The sequence below is a fragment of the Coniophora puteana genome (genome assembly GCF_000271625.1).
Source record: "Coniophora puteana RWD-64-598 SS2 unplaced genomic scaffold CONPUscaffold_1, whole genome shotgun sequence".
Classification (NCBI taxonomy): Eukaryota; Fungi; Basidiomycota; class Agaricomycetes; order Boletales; family Coniophoraceae; genus Coniophora; species Coniophora puteana.
The window spans coordinates 1,444,631-1,461,450 of NW_006913053.1; the positions used below are offsets into that span (position 1 = coordinate 1,444,631).

Genomic DNA, 16,820 nt, shown 5'->3' on the forward strand with positions numbered 1-16,820 from the left:
ACCGATTACAAGGACAAGATAGCGCCCGTTTCAAGTTATCTTGGACTTCACTGGGGCCATAAGTCAGCAGTCTTGTCTGCGATACAAGACAACCAATGCCTTATCTTAAGAACTGAACAGAGGCCCTGGTGGCATAACATAAAGGGTGATTCTAGACATAATCATATAAACTCGTATGAACAAACAGTTGAAGCCAAGGATACCAACAACAAGGATTAGAACAAATCTATACAGATATCCGGCAAAGCCAAAAAGCAACCAACGCCCCATCACCGCATCTTGACCATCAACAAGTACCTCAGCCTGATTTGGGCCGGGTCATACACAATGTACTGCAAAGACAACAATCATCAGCGCTCGAAGCAACGAAGCGCATGTCAAGCCAGCACACGCACCTCGTTATACTGCAACCACGCTCCGTCGGGGTTGACGTTCGAAGGCTTTCCTTGGGGAATATGGCATCCGCCCAGCTCGGGGTGGTTCAGAGCAGCGGCCGCGTCCTCCCACTCTGTGGGCTGCGTGCGTCCGACACCTTTTGTAGCACTGTGTCATGTGCTCGTTAGCAGGAAATAAGCGGATGGCATGGAGAAATCACTGACAGCTTCTTTGCGGCTTTGCAGTCAGCATCGGCGGTATAACTCGAGTCGTTGAGCTCGAGGAACGGCTTCGCGGCGACTTCACACAAAAGCATCACGCCAATGTTATCACTCAGGCTGTCACAGTTGATAAACACGCTGAAAACCAAATGCAACAGAAGTCACTTACTATGAGTGACAGTAGTTTGCCGACTTGGTCATGATCTATCAAAGAAGGATTAGTGACCCAGCGGTTGTAGGTATTCCGACCAGCAACGCACATCAGCGAAGTAAACGCCCTTTCCGAACATGTAACCCGTTACAGGTGCTAGGAAAATTGTAAGCCTCAGCCTTTCATGATACGACGGGACCGCATACCTTCAGGAGGCGCAATACGCAAACCCTGCGAGAGAATACCCGCAAAGTTGGTAGAGCGGCTTCCGTGCCAAAGCAGCATCCGCTCGCCAGCGGCAAGCTTGTCGAAACCAGCATTATTCCATGCCTCAGTCTCAGTGGCCCTTGAGAATTGCTACATTAGCCTTACTGCAGAGAACAAAGCATCAGAAGCACTTACCGCTCGACTCTGAACGCGTTCACAATGCTCGCTGAAATATTCGAATGCGTCTCGCCATGCGTGTCTCTGACATAGGCCGCGAGCCGCGCAAACTCAGACGTCCCCTGATCAACAGGATCCATGCTCGTCAACCCGAGCGACGCATATTGCGAGTCGACCGGGTTCACAAGGTTCCCGTCCTCGTCCAATTTCAACGCCGTGTTCAGCACCTCGTGCGAGATTTGCTAGAATCAAAGAAAGGTCTACTTAGATATCACCGATGGGACGCGAGGAAGAGACGTACCATATCACCCAAAGCGTCGACGAGATCAAGCTCCTTCTTGAGAGCGACGGCATTGTTAATGACCGTCGGCCTAGTGCGCCCGAAGACGTGCGGGATGATGGAGTAGTATTGGCTCGTGAGCTCCTGGCATGCATTGGCTAACCCTCCCATTGACTTCGCGAGGTCCCCATTGGGCTGGTCAATGGCTTCTGCAAGTCTCTATTCCGTTATGAGTAATGCACATAAGCATACGATTACACAAGCATAAACCTACCTTGAGTGCGGCGAAGCCTTGCAAAATCGTGTTTTTGGCTAGCTTGCCGAGAGGTAACTTGTTCGCGTCATAGTTCATCGACGAAAGTGTCGCATCGATCAGGCGCGCGTTGAATATAAAGTTGCAGAATGTCTTGGAGAGGGAGTCAGCTCGTAGCAGATATCAATTGTAAGGTGATATTACCTGAATATTTGGGTGGAGCTTGGACGCTGCAATCGGAGGCGAGTCCTTCATCTCAGCATTATCGTCCTTCTTGTCGTCGCTCTCATCTTCGAAAGATCGCTCTGTGGTTGTTGTTAGTGTTTAGACTAGAAGCCGGAGGCTGTAGCATACCCAGCCACGTATATTTGCCTGGAAACCATACACGATATTAGCTTACGGCACGAAAAGAGCTCGATGGCGTGCGTACCTTTGCCAGCCACCATGCCATGGCGACTCTCCCATGCGACGCCAGACTTCGCGCGGAACTGCTTCTTGAAGTCACTGACTGCACCAGTGGGAGACGTCAAGGGCTAAACACATGCATCATCATGCGTCTGCCTCATTGTACACACAGACAGCACCCACGTTGGACTTGGACTGACCGCGCTCGCCAACACGGCCCCAGCGCGTGAACATGAAGCACTGGTTGTCATTCCCAGCTGGATGAAGGACCTGAATGACATAGAACCTGCGATAATCATTAGTCTCGGCATTGTAAAGGCAGAAGGAAGTACTCACTTGTTCTTGTTTGAGCCGACTTCGGTCTGATTAAGCATGGCATCCCAGACGGTGTTCATGCCGTTATAGACTTGATGGGTCGCTGCAAGCAAGTAGCGACATGAGTTTTGAGTGCTCGGAACGAGAAGAGTGACTTACCGACATAGCCAGACTCGGGGTCAACAGGCGCAGCACCGCGTTTCACGACCGTGACCTACCAGAGACCGCGTCAAGGCATAAGAAAGCGAACGCGCCAAAAGGTAACTTACCATCTTGGCGTCCTTCTTGTCGTCATCCTTGTCGTCGACATCGGCGTCGGCGTCATCTACGTCGTCCTTCTTGGACTTCTTCGCGGGCGCGTCCTCGTCGTCCTCGTCGTCAGCGGGACGAGCGCGCTTGCCCTTGGCAGTGGACTTGGGTTTCGATGCAGGCTTCGCTGCCGCCTTAGCAGCCCCGGCTGATTTAGGCTTTGCAGCAGCCTTGGACGCGGGTTTGGCGTCAGCAGCAGCGGCAGACGACGGCTGAGCCGCTGCAGAAGCAGGTTTGGTCCTGGAACGCGTTGTACGCGTAGAAGCCGGCTTAGCATCAGCAGCGTCCGCACTGGCATCAGCACTGGCATCGGTGGTCTTCTTTCTAGGGGCCATGGTAGATAGTACGAGTCAAGAGTTGGTGGAGGGAGGAATGTGGGGTAGAGCAAGGTGATGAAGAAAAGGAGGAAAGGGGCGATGGTATCCTTGGCGGGGGCGCGACGGGGTTTATATACGCGTCGGGAGGGCGGGAGGCGAGCGCGCCGCCTCGTGACAGTCGAGTCAGACGGTTGTCGGGCGGGGCGCGTGTTGGGCGCATGACAGGGGCCAAGAACACCGCCCTTTTCCGTATATGGCAAGTCCGCCGCCTGCCCTCCGCCTCATGTCGCGCACTTGAATTAGCCCCTGACGTTGCGGAGCCGACAGCGAATAGTTGCTGAGCGTTGGAGAACTGTTGGATGCCGAGAGCATCGACACAAAGCCGCAACGCGTTCAAGTGGGCGTTCCGTGTAATCGCGACCAACGTCTCAAGGAGGGCAGATATTGACCATTTTGTCATTCTATGCGCACGTCTGAGGGGGACAACGAAGGACCAGTCAACCCCCTCCTGGGAATTTAGAGCCCCCCGTGGGAAGGTCTATCACGTGAAATCCGGTCATTTTGTAAGGTCACGTGAGCTGCTAAGGCCTACTCACGTGAAAGTCACGCACTGGTCATGCGTATATCATGTGATATTGTCCCAAAGGGGATGTGATGTGATGTGACGATGTGAAAGGGTGAATACCTGTGATCATTCACAAAGTGTGATCACAGCAAGGGTTAATTTCCTTTTGCGGGTGACAAGCGGTCGAGGTCGAGCAGCATCGACGGGGTTGTGTGTGCAGTCGCCAACTCTTGTCGCGTCCAGAGAGATGGATAAAAAGCCCTCGATGGCCCACCCCAATCCCCATCCTCTCCTGCTTTCTTCCCGCTTCCAGCTCTCCCCAAACAATGTCTCCTCGGCGCTACATCTCCAAGATGCGTCTCACTGTAAATCACCCGCTTGGTGGGTCCACTTCCCCTGTCCACATGCCTTGCTTTATCCCGACGCTGATCCCCTTCTCCTTTGTCTCTCCCAGAGTTCAAAAACGCCGCCGAGCTGCATTTTGCCACCACCCCGGATCAGCCTCCTGTGGTCCCGGCAGAGTGGCCGGCCGAGTCCTACTCCTACGCCGCCCCGGCTCCTCCGTCCGCGTCCCACTCGTTTGAGATCACGGACCCCAGCAATCCACAGGATGCCTATGCCCTCGCAGAAGTCCTCAGCAGCTTCCCCATCCCTCCCCCCAAGCGTTCGACTCGTGCCCCCAAGCGCATACCCCGCCCGCGCAACGCCTTCATGCTCTTCCGCTGCACCTTCTCCGCCTCCTCTTTCATGCGCACCTCCACCGAGCACGACAACCGCCACATCACCCGCATCATCGCCCACTGCTGGAACGCCCTCCCCGAGCGCCAAAAGGCCTACTGGTACCGCAGGGCCCTCGAGGAGAAGCAGCACCACGCAGAGCTCTTCCCCGGCTACCGCTTCACCCCTACCTCCCGCGCAAACCGCCAGAAGCGCAACGTCAAGCGCAACAGCGACGCCGACAAGGAGCGCAGCAGGCGCATTGCAGAGCTTCTCCTCGCTGGAAAGCACGGCGACGAGCTCGATGTCGCCGTGAAGCAGGACGACGCCGTCCACTCCGACAGCGACGGCTCCTACCGGTCTGAAAGCCCAGAGACCAGGCCAGCAAAGGCACATAAGAAGTCGCTGACTTCCAAGGCCCGCAAGCCTCCAAGGAGCCGCACTGCGGCTATCTCGGCAGCAGCTCCCGAGTCTCTCAGCGTCCCGACCGTGAACTTCGAAACGGTCACTGCGAACCCATGGGACTACTACTCCACGGAGCCGTCCTCGATTTACGCGCCTCAGGCTTCGTACCCGCCTATGCTGCCTCACGCCCAACTTTACCAATCGCACTCTGTACGTTTGTATTCTCCCGATATGTGGCGCACCTGGCTCACGTTTTATATCACAGCCCGCCCTCTCGTCTGGCTCTGCTCACTCCTATGGCTCATCCTCGAGTCCTTCCCACCAAGTCGCCCAGATGACCGAGCAGTTCGCCTATACCTCCGTGACCACGCCGCCACAGCCCCGTGCTACCGACTATTATTCCGCAGGCTCGTACGACACCCAAGAGCGCCACCCCTCTCCCGACGACACGTACTCGCTCGCCTACCCTCTCTCGCAGGACTACCTGAACGTGCAGGACACGTACACCCGCGGCCTTAATTTTGAGTACCCCATGCCGTCTGGCTACGCCACGAGCTACTCTGCAGGCTACCAGCCGAGCTTCATGAACACCGTTCACCAGAGCCAGCCTTCGGGCGAATATTATCCCGAGTACAGCAACTACTAAGGTTTCTACCCACACCCTTCGTGTCGAATTTTGAAAATTATTCACCGTCCCAAAAATCACCCATGTTTCCTCTATCTCTGCGCCGCTTGTCCAGTCCCCTCCTTTTCTTATGTTTCTTTCAACGTACCATCTCTCAAAGTGACACATCATTTCTAGGATCCCTTTGTCTCTTTATTCCCTATGACCATTCCATGACTTGTTCCTGTAGCCATATTTCAACACATTTCTTCTCGGCATAGCGACGCACACACACTCCCTCATCTTACATACTCATATGTTTTAATCCTTAACCAGTATATCATATGTACCGTACACACTTTTCATGTTTTGAAATATACCACCAATACCTCTTCCATCCAATATTAATCAAGAAACCGAGCGAATCGCAATCTCTATCCACCGATCCTCGCAAAAGCACCAACACCCTCCCAGCCCAACACACTCGCGCACTCCACCGCGCCCGCGCCCGCACTGACCATGCGCCTCCTCGCCTCCGGACCATCGACCCCACCCGCGCCGACGACGACCACGTCCCGCACGCTCTGCACAGACGACGCATCGAGCGCCGCTCTGAACGCAACAACGTTGCCCAGCGCGAGCGCATGGATCGCCGCGCCTCCGAGCCCGCCTGGGCCCGAGCGCGGCGGAGCTGCAGCCGTCTCGTCCGGCGAGGGCGAGAATGTGTTAGTGTTCGTCGCCGAAGATCCGTCGGCACGGGGCGGACACGTCTCCTCCCCGAACAACACCGCGTTTCCGACCGTGTTCGTGCACACGAGCCACGCGACGGGGCACACGCCCCCACCCGCGACGCGCTCGAGCGCACGCACGACCGCGCGCACGTCGTCTGCGCGCGTGTACGGCGGGAGCTTCACGCCCAGCGCCACCTCTCCGTCGCTCCGAAAGAAATCAGCGACAACCCTCAAAAACGCCTCCAGCGCACCGACCTCCCCACCCAGCGCCCCTCCCGGATGCGAATCCGCCGCGTCGCCTTCCCGGATATTCGGACACCCCACATTCACCTCCACCCCCACCCTCTCTACATTTCTCTCCCCAGCGCTCCCAAGCTCCGCACGAAGAAACTCGCCGATCACACCAAGCGCCTCACCGAGCTCGTCCGGCGCAGACGCCGCAACGCTAACAACGACCGGCTTGCGCGGCGCACAAGACGGCGGCGGCGGACGCGCGAGGAGCACGCGCGTCCACGCGAGATAGGCGCGCAGCGGGTGCGGCGAGTATCCGTACGTGTTCAGCGTCGTGCGGTGCTCGCGGTGGAACACCACCTAAGATACAGTACATACCACCAATATCAACGATCAATGAATGACATACAATCGAACAATGAATAGTTTGATAGACTCGCGATGCTCACCCCGTGCGTGCCGTCCTCGACGAACCCGCCCAGCGTCGCAGTGCGCGTGGTAACGCCCCCAGTATGCGGACAGTCGTAGAGCGCAGTGAGCTGGGCGAGATCGGACGCCCAGACGCAGGCCGCGTTGAGCAGGGGCGGATCCAGTTCAATCGTCCGGAGTTTCACCATCGCAGGTGGTCAAGCAAGATTGCGTGACGTTGACGAGAAATCTCAGGAGGAGATCTCAGGAGGCGAGGCCGGTCAGAAGGTCGGAGGCAGCTATGTATGGGCATGTCAAGATTCGAGCTGTAAAGTGCCTGAAAACGTTAATAGAGAATGCTTCCGAGATAAGATAAGATTCAGCACAAATCCAGCTCTGACATTTTCCGTCGTCAACGCCACAGTTTAGTATACACCTATATATTTTATCACCAAAAAGCCCGACGGCACGGCAAACGCCCAAAACACAACCTCCAGGCCCACAGGGGCCTGGTTGGGCAAAGAAGGTCCCTGACGAACGCAGCAAATCACTTGAGAACCTCCTCCCGGGCAAGCACCTCCTGTTCGAGCTTGATGAGGATCGTCACCCGATGCGGATACTGCGCAGTCGGCGTCGCATGCGATGTCACTCTCGCAGGCTACATCAGGTCATCCATGACGTAGCACAACGACGTCAGTCTATATACTATAGGCGGCAGCAACGAAGCGACGCACAAAGTTGAGGCCATCGAGCACAGCTTCCACGATGCCTGCAGCGAACGAGGAGCAGCTGAGGGTGCTCATATCGCGCGGGACGGAGATGTGCCGCTCTAGGGGCGGATCGTTATCCACGATCATGTCTGCAGCAAATGTCAGAATCCGGGGAAACGGGATCAGACGAGGCATGTGGGGACGCGATAAGGTACACAAGCACGACAAAAAGGGGCCGAACACACTCGGTCCCGGGGGTCGGGACGTTGGCTACCGGAGCGCGACAAAAGCAGAACAATAGCGAGGGAACGTACACTCGTCGGGATTCTCGACGCTCTTCTCGATCGCGTCTGCCTGCTTTGCAAAGACGGCGCGCCAGACCTGGGTGTGGACAAACATGAGGGCGGGGAGGAACCGGGTCTCGCGCTTGGGCGCCTTGGAGGCGGACTCGGATCGCCAGGCGAGGAGTTCGAGGACACGGAGGCCGACGCGGTAGCCAAGCGCGTTTAGTCTGCCGCGATGACGCGCACGCACGGACGGCAAAGAGATGGCCGAGCCGGGTGAGTGTGTACGCGGAGCGATGCATACGGACAAGCGCGAGTATCGTCAGGATTGACATCATAAGGTGGTGTGAAGGCAAGTGCGTACCTGCGTTCGAGGTCATTGATGCCACTGACGCGTTTCTGGGTGTACTGGATCATCTCGGAGAAGAGGAAGGAGAATGCGGAGAGGGAGACCTCGGCGGTGCGCGTCTTGTTGATTGGCCGGTCATAGATGGACTGGCGAGGCTGGGACGGCTTGGATGAGCCAACGAGGGTTGAGTTGATCGAGGGTGCTGAGGCAAGAGAGAAACGAGGAGATGAATTTGTGGGTGAGAAGTGGTCTGAGGAGATGGAGGAGGTGGAGAGGACGGAGAAGCGGGAGGGCGGGGGAGGGACGTAGCCAATAGACATGATAAAGACGAAGGTCAAGGGCAGTGCTTAAATTGACGCTAGTAATATAATATAATAGTGTACCTGCCGGGTGCCAAGACGCTTTCTATTTAGGCGTCGAGTGTGAGGAGACGTCGGTAAAACATAATATCTATCTAGTATATCTCATAAGATATCCCCCATGTCCCACATACACAGGCACCTCCATCCCTCTCCCTCCCTCCCAGACTTTCACAATCAGACCCGCCGCACCAGACCCCGGACTGCCACCACCTCCGCCGCCTCCCCTCCGCCCGTGCCCCCTCTCCCCCCCGGCATGACCAGGTCATCCATCCTGTCCTCCTTTGGCCCCCCAGCACCATCGCCCTCAGCGCTACAGCAGCACCTCTACCACTCGCTGCTCGAGGGAAAGACTGCCGACGTTGCCATCCATGTCCGCGGCTCCTGGCACGCAGTCTATCATCTCCACCGCGTCGTCCTTATCCAATCCGTGCGTCATCATCATCCCGACCTGCCTTTCACTAACTTCTTGCAGGGATTCTTCAGCGACCTCTTCACCGCGGGCTTTGCCGAGTCCACCTCCCGCCTCAACAGCCACTTTGCAGGCCCCGACAGAATCGACGTCCTGTTCGACGACCACAACATCACCCGCACAGGTCAGCATCTCCTATTTCCCCGCCTATTCCCCGTGCTTATCCTTGAATCTAGCCTTCGAGTCCGTGCTCTCAATCAATCACTAAAGAATCACTGACATAATAATCTGCAGGATCTGTATCGCTCGTCTCTACGGTGGCGGCCCCTCGCTATATCTCCCGCCCTCCTTCATTCCAACTCCCTCCGCCCCTCTGACACCCGCCTTCTCTGCTTCACCCCCAGCGGATGTCGACGCACCACCCGGTCACCATCCGACATCGCCGCGTCTCCTTCTCTCCCTCCTCGCCACCGCCCTCTACCTCTCCATACCGTCCATCGCATCTCATGCCCTCGCATCCATCATCGCCTCCGTTGGCCCTTTCACCGTTGTTCCCTATCTCAACTTCGCCATAGGCCACGGCATTCCATTGCCTGCACCCTCAGAACCCGAAGCCGCTCTCGGTTTGGAGCACATTGCAGAGCTCATCTACGACGAGGAAGAATCCGAGGAGCACTCTGACCACGACGAGCAGACCGACTCTGCACCGGACTCGGAGGCGACTTCGCCAACTACAGCTGACATCAACGCCCTCTCGTACGTCGACGTCCAGAAAGCATCGTCGCCCCGGCAGGCACGACCGACCCGTCCACCGCCCCCAGTTCCCTGCGCACACTACGGTGCCGTATCCGACAAAGTTGGCGAGGCCGCCGCATGCTGGCTCGCTCGCTGGGGCGCCGACATGCTCCCACACGAGGTACGTGCTGACGCAGCACTGTCTGCAAAGGACATATCTTCGCCCGTGCCCGTCTCCGCGTCCGCTCCTGGCCCATCGTCTGCGCTCTCTACGTCGCGCAAGCGTGCAGATACCTTGCCCTCCCAGAGCTCGAGCGCCACTGACGGTCCCAGTCCGGCGCCCGCCCGTGTCCCGGTGATCTGGAGACGCGGCGGCCTCGGCCCCGCGTGGGTGCGCGAGCTTGTGGGGTCGGACGCTATGTTTGTGCGGGGTGAGCGCGAGCGGTACGACATCGCGCGAGGCGTCGTCAATCTGCGCCGCGCCAGTGCACTCGCCGAGACGGGCAGTCTCGATTCCGAGGACGAACGCGAGTTCGAGACAATGTTCCGCGACGGCGTATACTACGCCAATCTGGTGCGTGATTCGTATAGTTTCTGTCTAATATTTATTCTTGGCTGATCATTCATTCTTTCGACCGAAGACCGTCGAGGATATCATCGCACTCTCACATGACATCTCGCCCCACACCGGCCGACCGTACGTCCCGCTGCCTGTCCTCCAGGCTGCGCACTGGTCCCAGTCTCTTCTTCGCTGTCAAATCACCGCGCGGCCGGGAGCGACGGCTAGCGGAAATCCGCCTGGTTCGCCAGCGAGCCCTCACCCCCGCGAGAAGGAGCTCGGGATGTCCCTCTCCATGGATGACGTTCGTCTACGGCTCAACGGTGGTGGCAACGCTCTTGGCATAGGCGCGCTCGGCGTATTGGACGAAAGCGAACGCGTGTATTACCCCGTCGCCGTCGACGCGTCTCACCGGATTGGCGACGCCGCTCACCTCGAGAACACGACAAGCATGGACGCGCTCTTCCGCCCGTCCACCGCCTCGTCCTCGGGCTCATCGGCCAACGAATCGCGCCTGGCGACGTCCGAGAAGAACTTCTTCGGGCTACAATCCGAGCGGCGCACCGCAGCGACCATCGTCGCCGACTCGACCGCCGAGCCCCCCGCGTCCTCGAGCACAACGTCCCTCGCCCCCGCGCGCTGGACACCGTACGCGCCGTGCCGATTCAGCGCCGAGTTCTGGGACGTCGACGCGCTCCGCGAGAAGCAGCGGCTGCACTCGCACACGGTCTGGTACGCCGGCTCGCTCTTCAATGTCTACGTCCAGGTCGTGCGCAAGAAGGCGTCGAGCAGCAGTCCCGCCGGCGGCGTCCAGCTCGGCGTGTATCTTCACCGCCAGAGCTCCGTCGATACCATTCCGGCGCCGTCTGCGCCGTTTGCACCCGCGGGGCTATCGCACCACGGGCACGGGCACGGCGGCGGCGGCGGCGCGCACGTCCACGGCCGCAACATCTCGCTCCCGCAGAACCACGCCGGCGGCTCGCTCCCCGGCGGCAGCGCCTCCACACCGTCGATGATCCACTTCTCGCCGTCCATCCACCCGCCCTCGCGCAGCGGCACACCCTCCTCCGCACCAGGCACCGGCGGGAGCTCCGTCCTCGCGTCCTTCCTCCCGCAATCCGTCAGCACCTCTTCCTCCACCACCGGCGCAACAACATCGACATCGACACCAACAACATCGCACACGCTCCCCGCGCTCGGCCCCCCAACCGCGCCCCCGCAGCCATACCGCGACCCGCGCGCGGCCGTAAGCGCCTACTTCGTGCTCGGCTGCGCGTCCGCGACCGGCGGCGCGCTCACGCGCTTCGCGAGCGGCCCGGACGTGTTCAGCGTCTCGCAGAGCTGGGGCTGGAAGAGCTCTGCGCTGCGCACCGAAGAGTTTCTCGAGCTCGGGCCTGATGGCGCGCCTGTTCCCGCGAGCAACGGCGCCGGCGGCGCTGGCGGTAGTGGGGGTGCGGCGCCGAGGGAGTGTAGTTTGCGGGTGACGATTGTGCTTGGGCTTGTTTGAAGTGTCTCGGGCGTTCTAGTGTGACAAAGGAAATACGGGACGATGGGTGCTGATTTATGAGGATGCCTACGCGCTCGTATGACACGGACTTGATAGAATTATAGTACTGTAGCTGTATTCCGCATCTATGTATGCAATGTCTTCACATCTCACGACATATGACACGATTCAACTCTTACATCGTTGATACCCACCGCACTACTCCATGCCCATACCTCTCGACGCGCACACAATCGAGCGAACATGAATATTTGAACATCCAGCGACGGCGTATGGAGCAAAGACGAAGTGCACTGTGCATTTATGCTTTTCTATGGGGATAATTGCATACTAGAACGAATGATAAGTAAGCCCGGAATGTGATGTGCGTTGTAAATTCTGTAGTGTTATGTTATGTCGTTGACGTGTTAAAAAAGTCTTGTTGATGTTGTGTTATGCTACATCTATGACGTGCAATGCATCGGCCCCTCTACGGCGGCGGCGGGAGCTCAGAGCGCCCACACCTTGACGACAGAGTCCCGTCCGCCCGAGACAAGATAGCGGTCCATGTACCGCACGCGCTCGGCGGGGAGCATGTGTCCGTTCGTCTGCAGCGTCGAGTGCTGCATCGTCGTCCGGTTGTATATCTAACAAGACTCAGCACCGCGAGCTGCACAGCAGCCGCACCACGCACCTTGACGCCGTTCTCGCCCGTCGCAGCGACGACCTTGCGCGTGTCGAACTGGAGCGCCGTTACCGCATGGTCGTACTTGAGCGTCTCGAACGTGCCCCCCGTCCGAACGTCCCATATCTACATCCCAAACACATTATTATGAAACGTTAAGGGCCCACAAAAGCCCACACTCACCCGAACGGTCTTGTCAAGACTGCCGCTGACAATATGCATCTCGTCAAACTGCAGACACGTCACCGGCGCCGTATGCCCCATGAGCGTCCGATGCGCCTGCCCCGTCCGCATATCCCACATGCGCACCGCACCGTCCCCGCTCCCGCTCACAAGCCCGTACCCCCAGAACTGCACCCCACCCACAAAGTCCTGGTACATCTCCCAGCTCCCGTCCGCAGCCGGCGGCGCCGGCACCGCGAACGCCGTGTTCGCCGCAGCAGCCGCACCGGGGAACGCCGCGCCGTGGTGCGAGATCGCCCAGAGAATGTCCATCGTGAGCACGCACTGGCCCGTCTGCACGTCCCACTGGCGCAGCGTCTTGTCCGACGCGCCCGTCACGAGGCACTCGTCCTCAAAGTACAGCGCCGTCACCGCCTTGCTGTGCCCCTCGAACAGACGCACGCACGGCCCACCCGCGTCCGTGCCCGCCTCGCTCTGCGCGGACGAGCGGATGCCGTTCGGCCGCTCAACGAGCTCCCCGTCGTCGTCGCCGAACCCGCTGCCCTCGTCCTCCTCCACAACCTCCGGCAGCGCGCGCTGCCAGTCCTCGCCGTCCTCGACCTGCCGCAGGTCCCAGAGCCGCACGACGCCGTCCTCGCCGCCAGTAAGACACAGCTCGTTCTCGACCTGCACGCACTTGACCGGCGCACGGTGTCCGCGCAGGCGCCCGATCTCCTCGCCCGACATCAGGTCCCACACGCGCGGCTGCGTGTCCTCCTGCGCCGCGGTGACGAGCGTCCCGTACGGCTCCGAGAAGTCGAGCGCCGTTATCGGCGTCGTGTGGCTCTCGAGGGTCTGCACACCACTTTAGCGGACGGCTAAAGCAATGCGGCCAACCACTCACCATGAACGCCACCCCTGGTGGGAGGTCGTCATGTTCAGATGGAAGGAAGACAGGTCCTATGACAACAGATTGTGAGACGAGCGAATTTTTACGCCACTCATCCTCGGAAAGCGTACCTTTCCGCCGTCGGGACGAGGTGACATGTGGCGAGTGTGCGTTCGCCGTCGCTGGGTGTTTGCTCGACGCCTTCTCGTACTCCAGTCGTTCGCGCACCCCTTCGACTTTGGGCAGCGCCTATCATTAGCACACGTGACTGACGTCCGAGTGACGCACGTACGCTCATCATCCAGCTCAAGTTCGTCCTCCTGCAGTCTGAGAAGATCCTGTTCGAGTTTCTGGCGGATGGCCTCGAGGGCTTGTATCTTGCCTGATACCTCGTCAATATCGCTATGTAGTAGACTCTGATTGCAAATATATGATGAGTATGTCCATGCAGAAAGAATGTACACGCACCCTGCGGACATGCAGATTCTCCTTGTCCAGCAGAATCTCCTCCGACTGCCGCGTGAGCTCGCCCACGCTCAGAGTCTTGCCCGAGTTCAAGCGTTCTCTCCCTCTCCGCTTCCCTCTCCGCCGCCCATGATCCGACCCCACAACGACAACATCATCCTCGCTGACAATACTCTGCCGCTCGTGATCCTCCTCCTCGCCCTCGAGCAGCCCGCGCGCGTGCATCCCCAGCCTCCGCAACCCAAGATGCGGCGTGTCGACGTTCCGCATCTGCTTCCTCCGCGTCCGGTTCTTCTCCGCGCTCGGGATCGTCGCGTTGAATCCGCGCAGCAGGCTGACGTCCTGCGCGACCCCGGCCGGCTCGGGCACCTCCGCCTCCAACAGCTCCGCCATGGCCTCCTCGACCTCGAGGTCGCGCGCCGTGACCCTGCGCGTGTTGGCGAGCGAGAGGCGCATGGGTGCGCGGCCTATGGTGGCAAAGTCCATGCGCGACCCCGCGGTGATGGTGCGTGGTCGCGAGGACGCGGCGGCGGTTGCGGAGACCATCTTGGGTGTCATGATGACTGGTGCAACTTTAAACAAAGGAATTAGCAGAATATAAACCTCATTCTTCAGCCATGAGAAAGGTGCCTACGGTCTGTCAGTATTCTTGCAGAGTCGGATTTCTTATGTGTGAAGGGGGCAAATATAGCTTTCGAAAAGACGTCGAGGCGACTTGGGCCTGCAGCGGACTCTGGGGCGGCCGAGTTGTATGTCGCATGCGCATCTTGCTTTGAATGCTTGTGCTTTGAAGAGGGGGCCATTGTGGGCGCCCTCGAGGGCAACGAGGCAAGGGGAGTCTGGGGAAGGGAAGGGCAGTAGAAATGCTCTGCTATAAAAGTTGCAGCAAAGTTGCTACAGTCTCTCCTTGCCTACATAATCCTGGCGGAAGCCGGGACACGAGCACTTGCTCCCACGCTCACCACGACCCTCTCGGCCAGAGCTATAGTATGCAGGATATCCATGTTATAATGCAAATGCTATGAAATACACTAAGACCATCTAGACCACCGTGTGTCAACAATCAAGTCGAACCCAAACTGTCCCAAGTCGTACTCTCCAGCCTGCAGCTCCCGGGGCGGCTTCGAGTCCTTTCCCGTCTCATTCGTAGCAGGAGGCTCGGCAGACTTGGATACAGTCGACGATGCATTCTTTGAGCCGCCCCACCAGCCAAACCACGACAGCACGGGACGCTTCGACTTTGACGACGGCACAGCAGACGCGCTCGCCTTGGCCGGTGCTGAAGCCTCCGTCTGGTCCGAGTCTTCCTCGGCGCGCGCACGCTTAATAATCTGGTTCTTTGCCCTCTCCACGCTGGCCATCTCCCACCGCTTGACGTCAAACGGCTCAAACAGACCGGGCGCAAGGTCGCACCAGCACCGGTCAATCACGCGGACGAGCGGAGAAGGAGTCGCATACTCGGGGGGAAGGGTGGCGGTGAGGGCGTCGCCAAAGGTGGTGATGTTGTCTGACCAGGGCACGCTGAGCGAGACCTCTGCGGGAAAAGCTTGCCAGTAGCAGGACGAGAGGAAGAGAGCGGCGAGGAGTATTACGCAATAGAAGCTAGATATTTGTCAGGGCCATAAATGAGACAGCGGACAGACTATGACACACCAAGGCTTTGCATGGAGGACGAGCGAGAACAAGAAGAGGAGGAGAAAGTAGGGCGGGGCGGTAGGGAAGGGAAGGAGCAGAAGCGGCAGAAACCAGCGCGTGCACCTAAGGAAAAGTCAACAAAAGATTACACAAAACATAAGAAATTAACTGACCACATCGACCAGAGACAACCAGGCGTTTGCAGGGGAGATGCAACTTGAAGCGCCCACCTCCACCTTCCCTGAACGGCATATGCACGTGACGTTTGATCATCGCGTCCACCAGACTAATGTTCTCTGTCATTCTCCACTATTCTTGCAGTCTCCCGCTTATAATCCACCCACCACCACCACCACCCCCGACGACAACACCAGATCCCCCCACACCATGTCCACCCACCCCGAAGTTCTCTGGGCCCAGCGCTCCTCCACAACAGAGGCAGAAAAGGTACGCGTCACACATCGATCGACGCGATAGCACAACACGCGCTAATCGCCCACCAGAACGTCGTCTTCCTCACCGTCAACCTCCCAGACATCAACGACAAGTCCGTCGAGTACACCCTCACTCCCACCAGCATCTCCTTCAAGGCCGATGCCGGAACGTGAGTTCCGATCTCCTTCAAATATATGCGATCTACCCGGACCCATACACCCACTCACAATCTCACCCCCAACTTTTTTTTTCCAATGATCTCAAACAACAAAAAACTCACACATCACACACAGCACCGAGAAGCGATCATACGCCTTCTCGCTAGACCTCTTCGCCGAAGTCGTCCCCGAGGAATCAAAACGCTCCCTCTCCTCCCGCTCCTTCGTCGTCGTCCTCCGCAAAAAGGAGCACACGGCCGAGTACTGGCCCCGCCTCACAAAGGAAAAGCTCAAGCTCCCCTTCATCAAGACCGACTTTTCCAAGTGGGTCGACGAGGACGAGCAGGACGACGCCGAGCCCGATGAGGACCTCGGCGGCATGGGTGGCGGCATGGGCGACATGGGCGGTATGGGCGGTATGCCCGGCATGGGAGGCATGGGTGGCATGCCTGGTATGGGCGGTATGGGCGGTATGCCCGGCATGGGTGGCCTGGACATGCAGCAGGTGCGCCTCGAACTTGAGTTCTTACCAGTATCACAATCTGACTGCCCAACAGATGATGGCAAACCTCGGTGCCGGCGGTGCCGGCTTGGGAGACCTAGGCTCTGAGGGCGCTGAAGCCGATGGTGACGAAATCGACGATGGCGACGACGACGACGAAGGCCCCCCGCCCCTCGAGGACGCTGAGCCCGCAAAATAAACGAAAGTGACGCAGACGCATGGCAGCCTCTTTGCATTGTAGATTACGAAAGAAGCATTCTTATCACGCATCGGACTGTCAAATTCACTCCATGCCACATTCGCCTTTGCAGTCTCCGCTGGTCT

General features: G+C 58.5%; 8 protein-coding genes across 8 annotated transcripts; 3 read left to right on the forward strand and 5 right to left on the reverse strand.

Moving 5' to 3' along the window:
- Positions 1-85: 85 nt before the first annotated feature.
- CONPUDRAFT_94713 (PARP-domain-containing protein) lies at positions 86-3,006 on the reverse strand. Its single transcript, XM_007764999.1, has 16 exons — positions 2,653-3,006; positions 2,544-2,598; positions 2,406-2,487; positions 2,253-2,355; positions 2,095-2,197; positions 2,019-2,036; positions 1,869-1,969; positions 1,686-1,817; positions 1,433-1,630; positions 1,150-1,373; positions 954-1,093; positions 857-903; positions 766-800; positions 600-713; positions 396-543; positions 86-332 (listed from the first exon to the last, which is right to left on the reverse strand). Exons 1-16 carry the CDS (start codon positions 2,707-2,709, stop codon positions 270-272), a joined length of 1,620 nt encoding a protein of 539 aa, XP_007763189.1. The 5' UTR covers positions 2,710-3,006; the 3' UTR covers positions 86-269.
- A 1,205-nt stretch (positions 3,007-4,211) lies between these two features.
- On the forward strand, positions 4,212-5,596 carry CONPUDRAFT_94716 (uncharacterized protein). Its single transcript, XM_007765000.1, has 2 exons — positions 4,212-4,907; positions 4,963-5,596. Exons 1-2 carry the CDS (start codon positions 4,287-4,289, stop codon positions 5,341-5,343), a joined length of 1,002 nt encoding a protein of 333 aa, XP_007763190.1. The 5' UTR covers positions 4,212-4,286; the 3' UTR covers positions 5,344-5,596.
- Positions 5,597-5,735: 139 nt separating this feature from the next.
- On the reverse strand, positions 5,736-6,880 carry CONPUDRAFT_148446 (FMN-linked oxidoreductase; the record flags this gene model as incomplete). The annotated part of the gene is made up of 2 exons (XM_007765001.1): positions 5,736-6,623; positions 6,713-6,880. The coding sequence occupies 2 exons, from the start codon at positions 6,878-6,880 to the stop codon at positions 5,736-5,738; spliced, it is 1,056 nt and encodes a 351-aa protein (XP_007763191.1).
- Positions 6,881-7,125: 245 nt separating this feature from the next.
- CONPUDRAFT_114562 (transporter particle subunit trs31) lies at positions 7,126-8,334 on the reverse strand (the record flags this gene model as incomplete). Its single annotated transcript, XM_007765002.1, has 4 exons — positions 7,126-7,329; positions 7,406-7,530; positions 7,696-7,892; positions 8,030-8,334. The coding sequence occupies 4 exons, from the start codon at positions 8,332-8,334 to the stop codon at positions 7,219-7,221; spliced, it is 738 nt and encodes a 245-aa protein (XP_007763192.1). The 3' UTR covers positions 7,126-7,218.
- A 169-nt stretch (positions 8,335-8,503) lies between these two features.
- CONPUDRAFT_133800 (uncharacterized protein) lies at positions 8,504-11,829 on the forward strand. The gene is made up of 5 exons (XM_007765003.1): positions 8,504-8,803; positions 8,849-8,969; positions 9,022-9,028; positions 9,080-10,094; positions 10,162-11,829. Exons 1-5 carry the CDS (start codon positions 8,630-8,632, stop codon positions 11,584-11,586), a joined length of 2,742 nt encoding a protein of 913 aa, XP_007763193.1. The 5' UTR covers positions 8,504-8,629; the 3' UTR covers positions 11,587-11,829.
- A 79-nt stretch (positions 11,830-11,908) lies between these two features.
- On the reverse strand, positions 11,909-14,434 carry CONPUDRAFT_133801 (WD40 repeat-like protein). Its single transcript, XM_007765004.1, has 8 exons — positions 14,401-14,434; positions 13,770-14,338; positions 13,594-13,717; positions 13,433-13,537; positions 13,317-13,372; positions 12,434-13,267; positions 12,260-12,376; positions 11,909-12,212 (listed from the first exon to the last, which is right to left on the reverse strand). Exons 2-8 carry the CDS (start codon positions 14,322-14,324, stop codon positions 12,075-12,077), a joined length of 1,929 nt encoding a protein of 642 aa, XP_007763194.1. The 5' UTR covers positions 14,325-14,338; positions 14,401-14,434; the 3' UTR covers positions 11,909-12,074.
- A 319-nt stretch (positions 14,435-14,753) lies between these two features.
- CONPUDRAFT_133802 (uncharacterized protein) lies at positions 14,754-15,586 on the reverse strand. The gene is made up of 3 exons (XM_007765005.1): positions 15,575-15,586; positions 15,420-15,524; positions 14,754-15,368 (listed from the first exon to the last, which is right to left on the reverse strand). The coding sequence occupies exons 1-3, from the start codon at positions 15,577-15,579 to the stop codon at positions 14,798-14,800; spliced, it is 681 nt and encodes a 226-aa protein (XP_007763195.1). The 5' UTR covers positions 15,580-15,586; the 3' UTR covers positions 14,754-14,797.
- Positions 15,587-15,763: 177 nt separating this feature from the next.
- On the forward strand, positions 15,764-16,806 carry CONPUDRAFT_114567 (HSP20-like chaperone). Its single transcript, XM_007765006.1, has 4 exons — positions 15,764-15,848; positions 15,905-16,005; positions 16,130-16,499; positions 16,552-16,806. The coding sequence occupies exons 1-4, from the start codon at positions 15,789-15,791 to the stop codon at positions 16,693-16,695; spliced, it is 675 nt and encodes a 224-aa protein (XP_007763196.1). The 5' UTR covers positions 15,764-15,788; the 3' UTR covers positions 16,696-16,806.
- The last annotated feature ends 14 nt before the right edge of the window (positions 16,807-16,820 follow it).

Coding starts and splice junctions, on each gene's coding strand:
- CONPUDRAFT_94713 (XM_007764999.1), bottom strand. CDS start 2,709: ATGACGCCGACGCCGATGTCGACGACAAGGATGACGACAAGAAGGACG. Junction 1,818..1,868: donor AGCTCCACCCAAATATTCAG/GTAATATCACCT, acceptor TCCCTCTCCAAG/ACATTCTGCAACTTTATATT. Junction 544..599: donor TGCAAAGCCGCAAAGAAGCT/GTCAGTGATTTC, acceptor CACATGACACAG/TGCTACAAAAGGTGTCGGAC.
- CONPUDRAFT_94716 (XM_007765000.1), top strand. CDS start 4,287: ATGCTCTTCCGCTGCACCTTCTCCGCCTCCTCTTTCATGCGCACCTCC. Junction 4,908..4,962: donor AACTTTACCAATCGCACTCT/GTACGTTTGTAT, acceptor TTTATATCACAG/CCCGCCCTCTCGTCTGGCTC.
- CONPUDRAFT_133800 (XM_007765003.1), top strand. CDS start 8,630: ATGACCAGGTCATCCATCCTGTCCTCCTTTGGCCCCCCAGCACCATCG. Junction 8,804..8,848: donor GCGTCGTCCTTATCCAATCC/GTGCGTCATCAT, acceptor AACTTCTTGCAG/GGATTCTTCAGCGACCTCTT. Junction 10,095..10,161: donor GCGTATACTACGCCAATCTG/GTGCGTGATTCG, acceptor TTTCGACCGAAG/ACCGTCGAGGATATCATCGC.
- CONPUDRAFT_133801 (XM_007765004.1), bottom strand. CDS start 14,324: ATGACACCCAAGATGGTCTCCGCAACCGCCGCCGCGTCCTCGCGACCA. Junction 12,377..12,433: donor GTCTTGACAAGACCGTTCGG/GTGAGTGTGGGC, acceptor TTTGGGATGTAG/ATATGGGACGTTCGGACGGG. Junction 12,213..12,259: donor CGGGCGAGAACGGCGTCAAG/GTGCGTGGTGCG, acceptor GAGTCTTGTTAG/ATATACAACCGGACGACGAT.
- CONPUDRAFT_133802 (XM_007765005.1), bottom strand. Junction 15,369..15,419: donor GTCCTCCATGCAAAGCCTTG/GTGTGTCATAGT, acceptor ACAAATATCTAG/CTTCTATTGCGTAATACTCC.
- CONPUDRAFT_114567 (XM_007765006.1), top strand. CDS start 15,789: ATGTCCACCCACCCCGAAGTTCTCTGGGCCCAGCGCTCCTCCACAACA. Junction 15,849..15,904: donor CCACAACAGAGGCAGAAAAG/GTACGCGTCACA, acceptor ATCGCCCACCAG/AACGTCGTCTTCCTCACCGT. Junction 16,500..16,551: donor GTGGCCTGGACATGCAGCAG/GTGCGCCTCGAA, acceptor ACTGCCCAACAG/ATGATGGCAAACCTCGGTGC.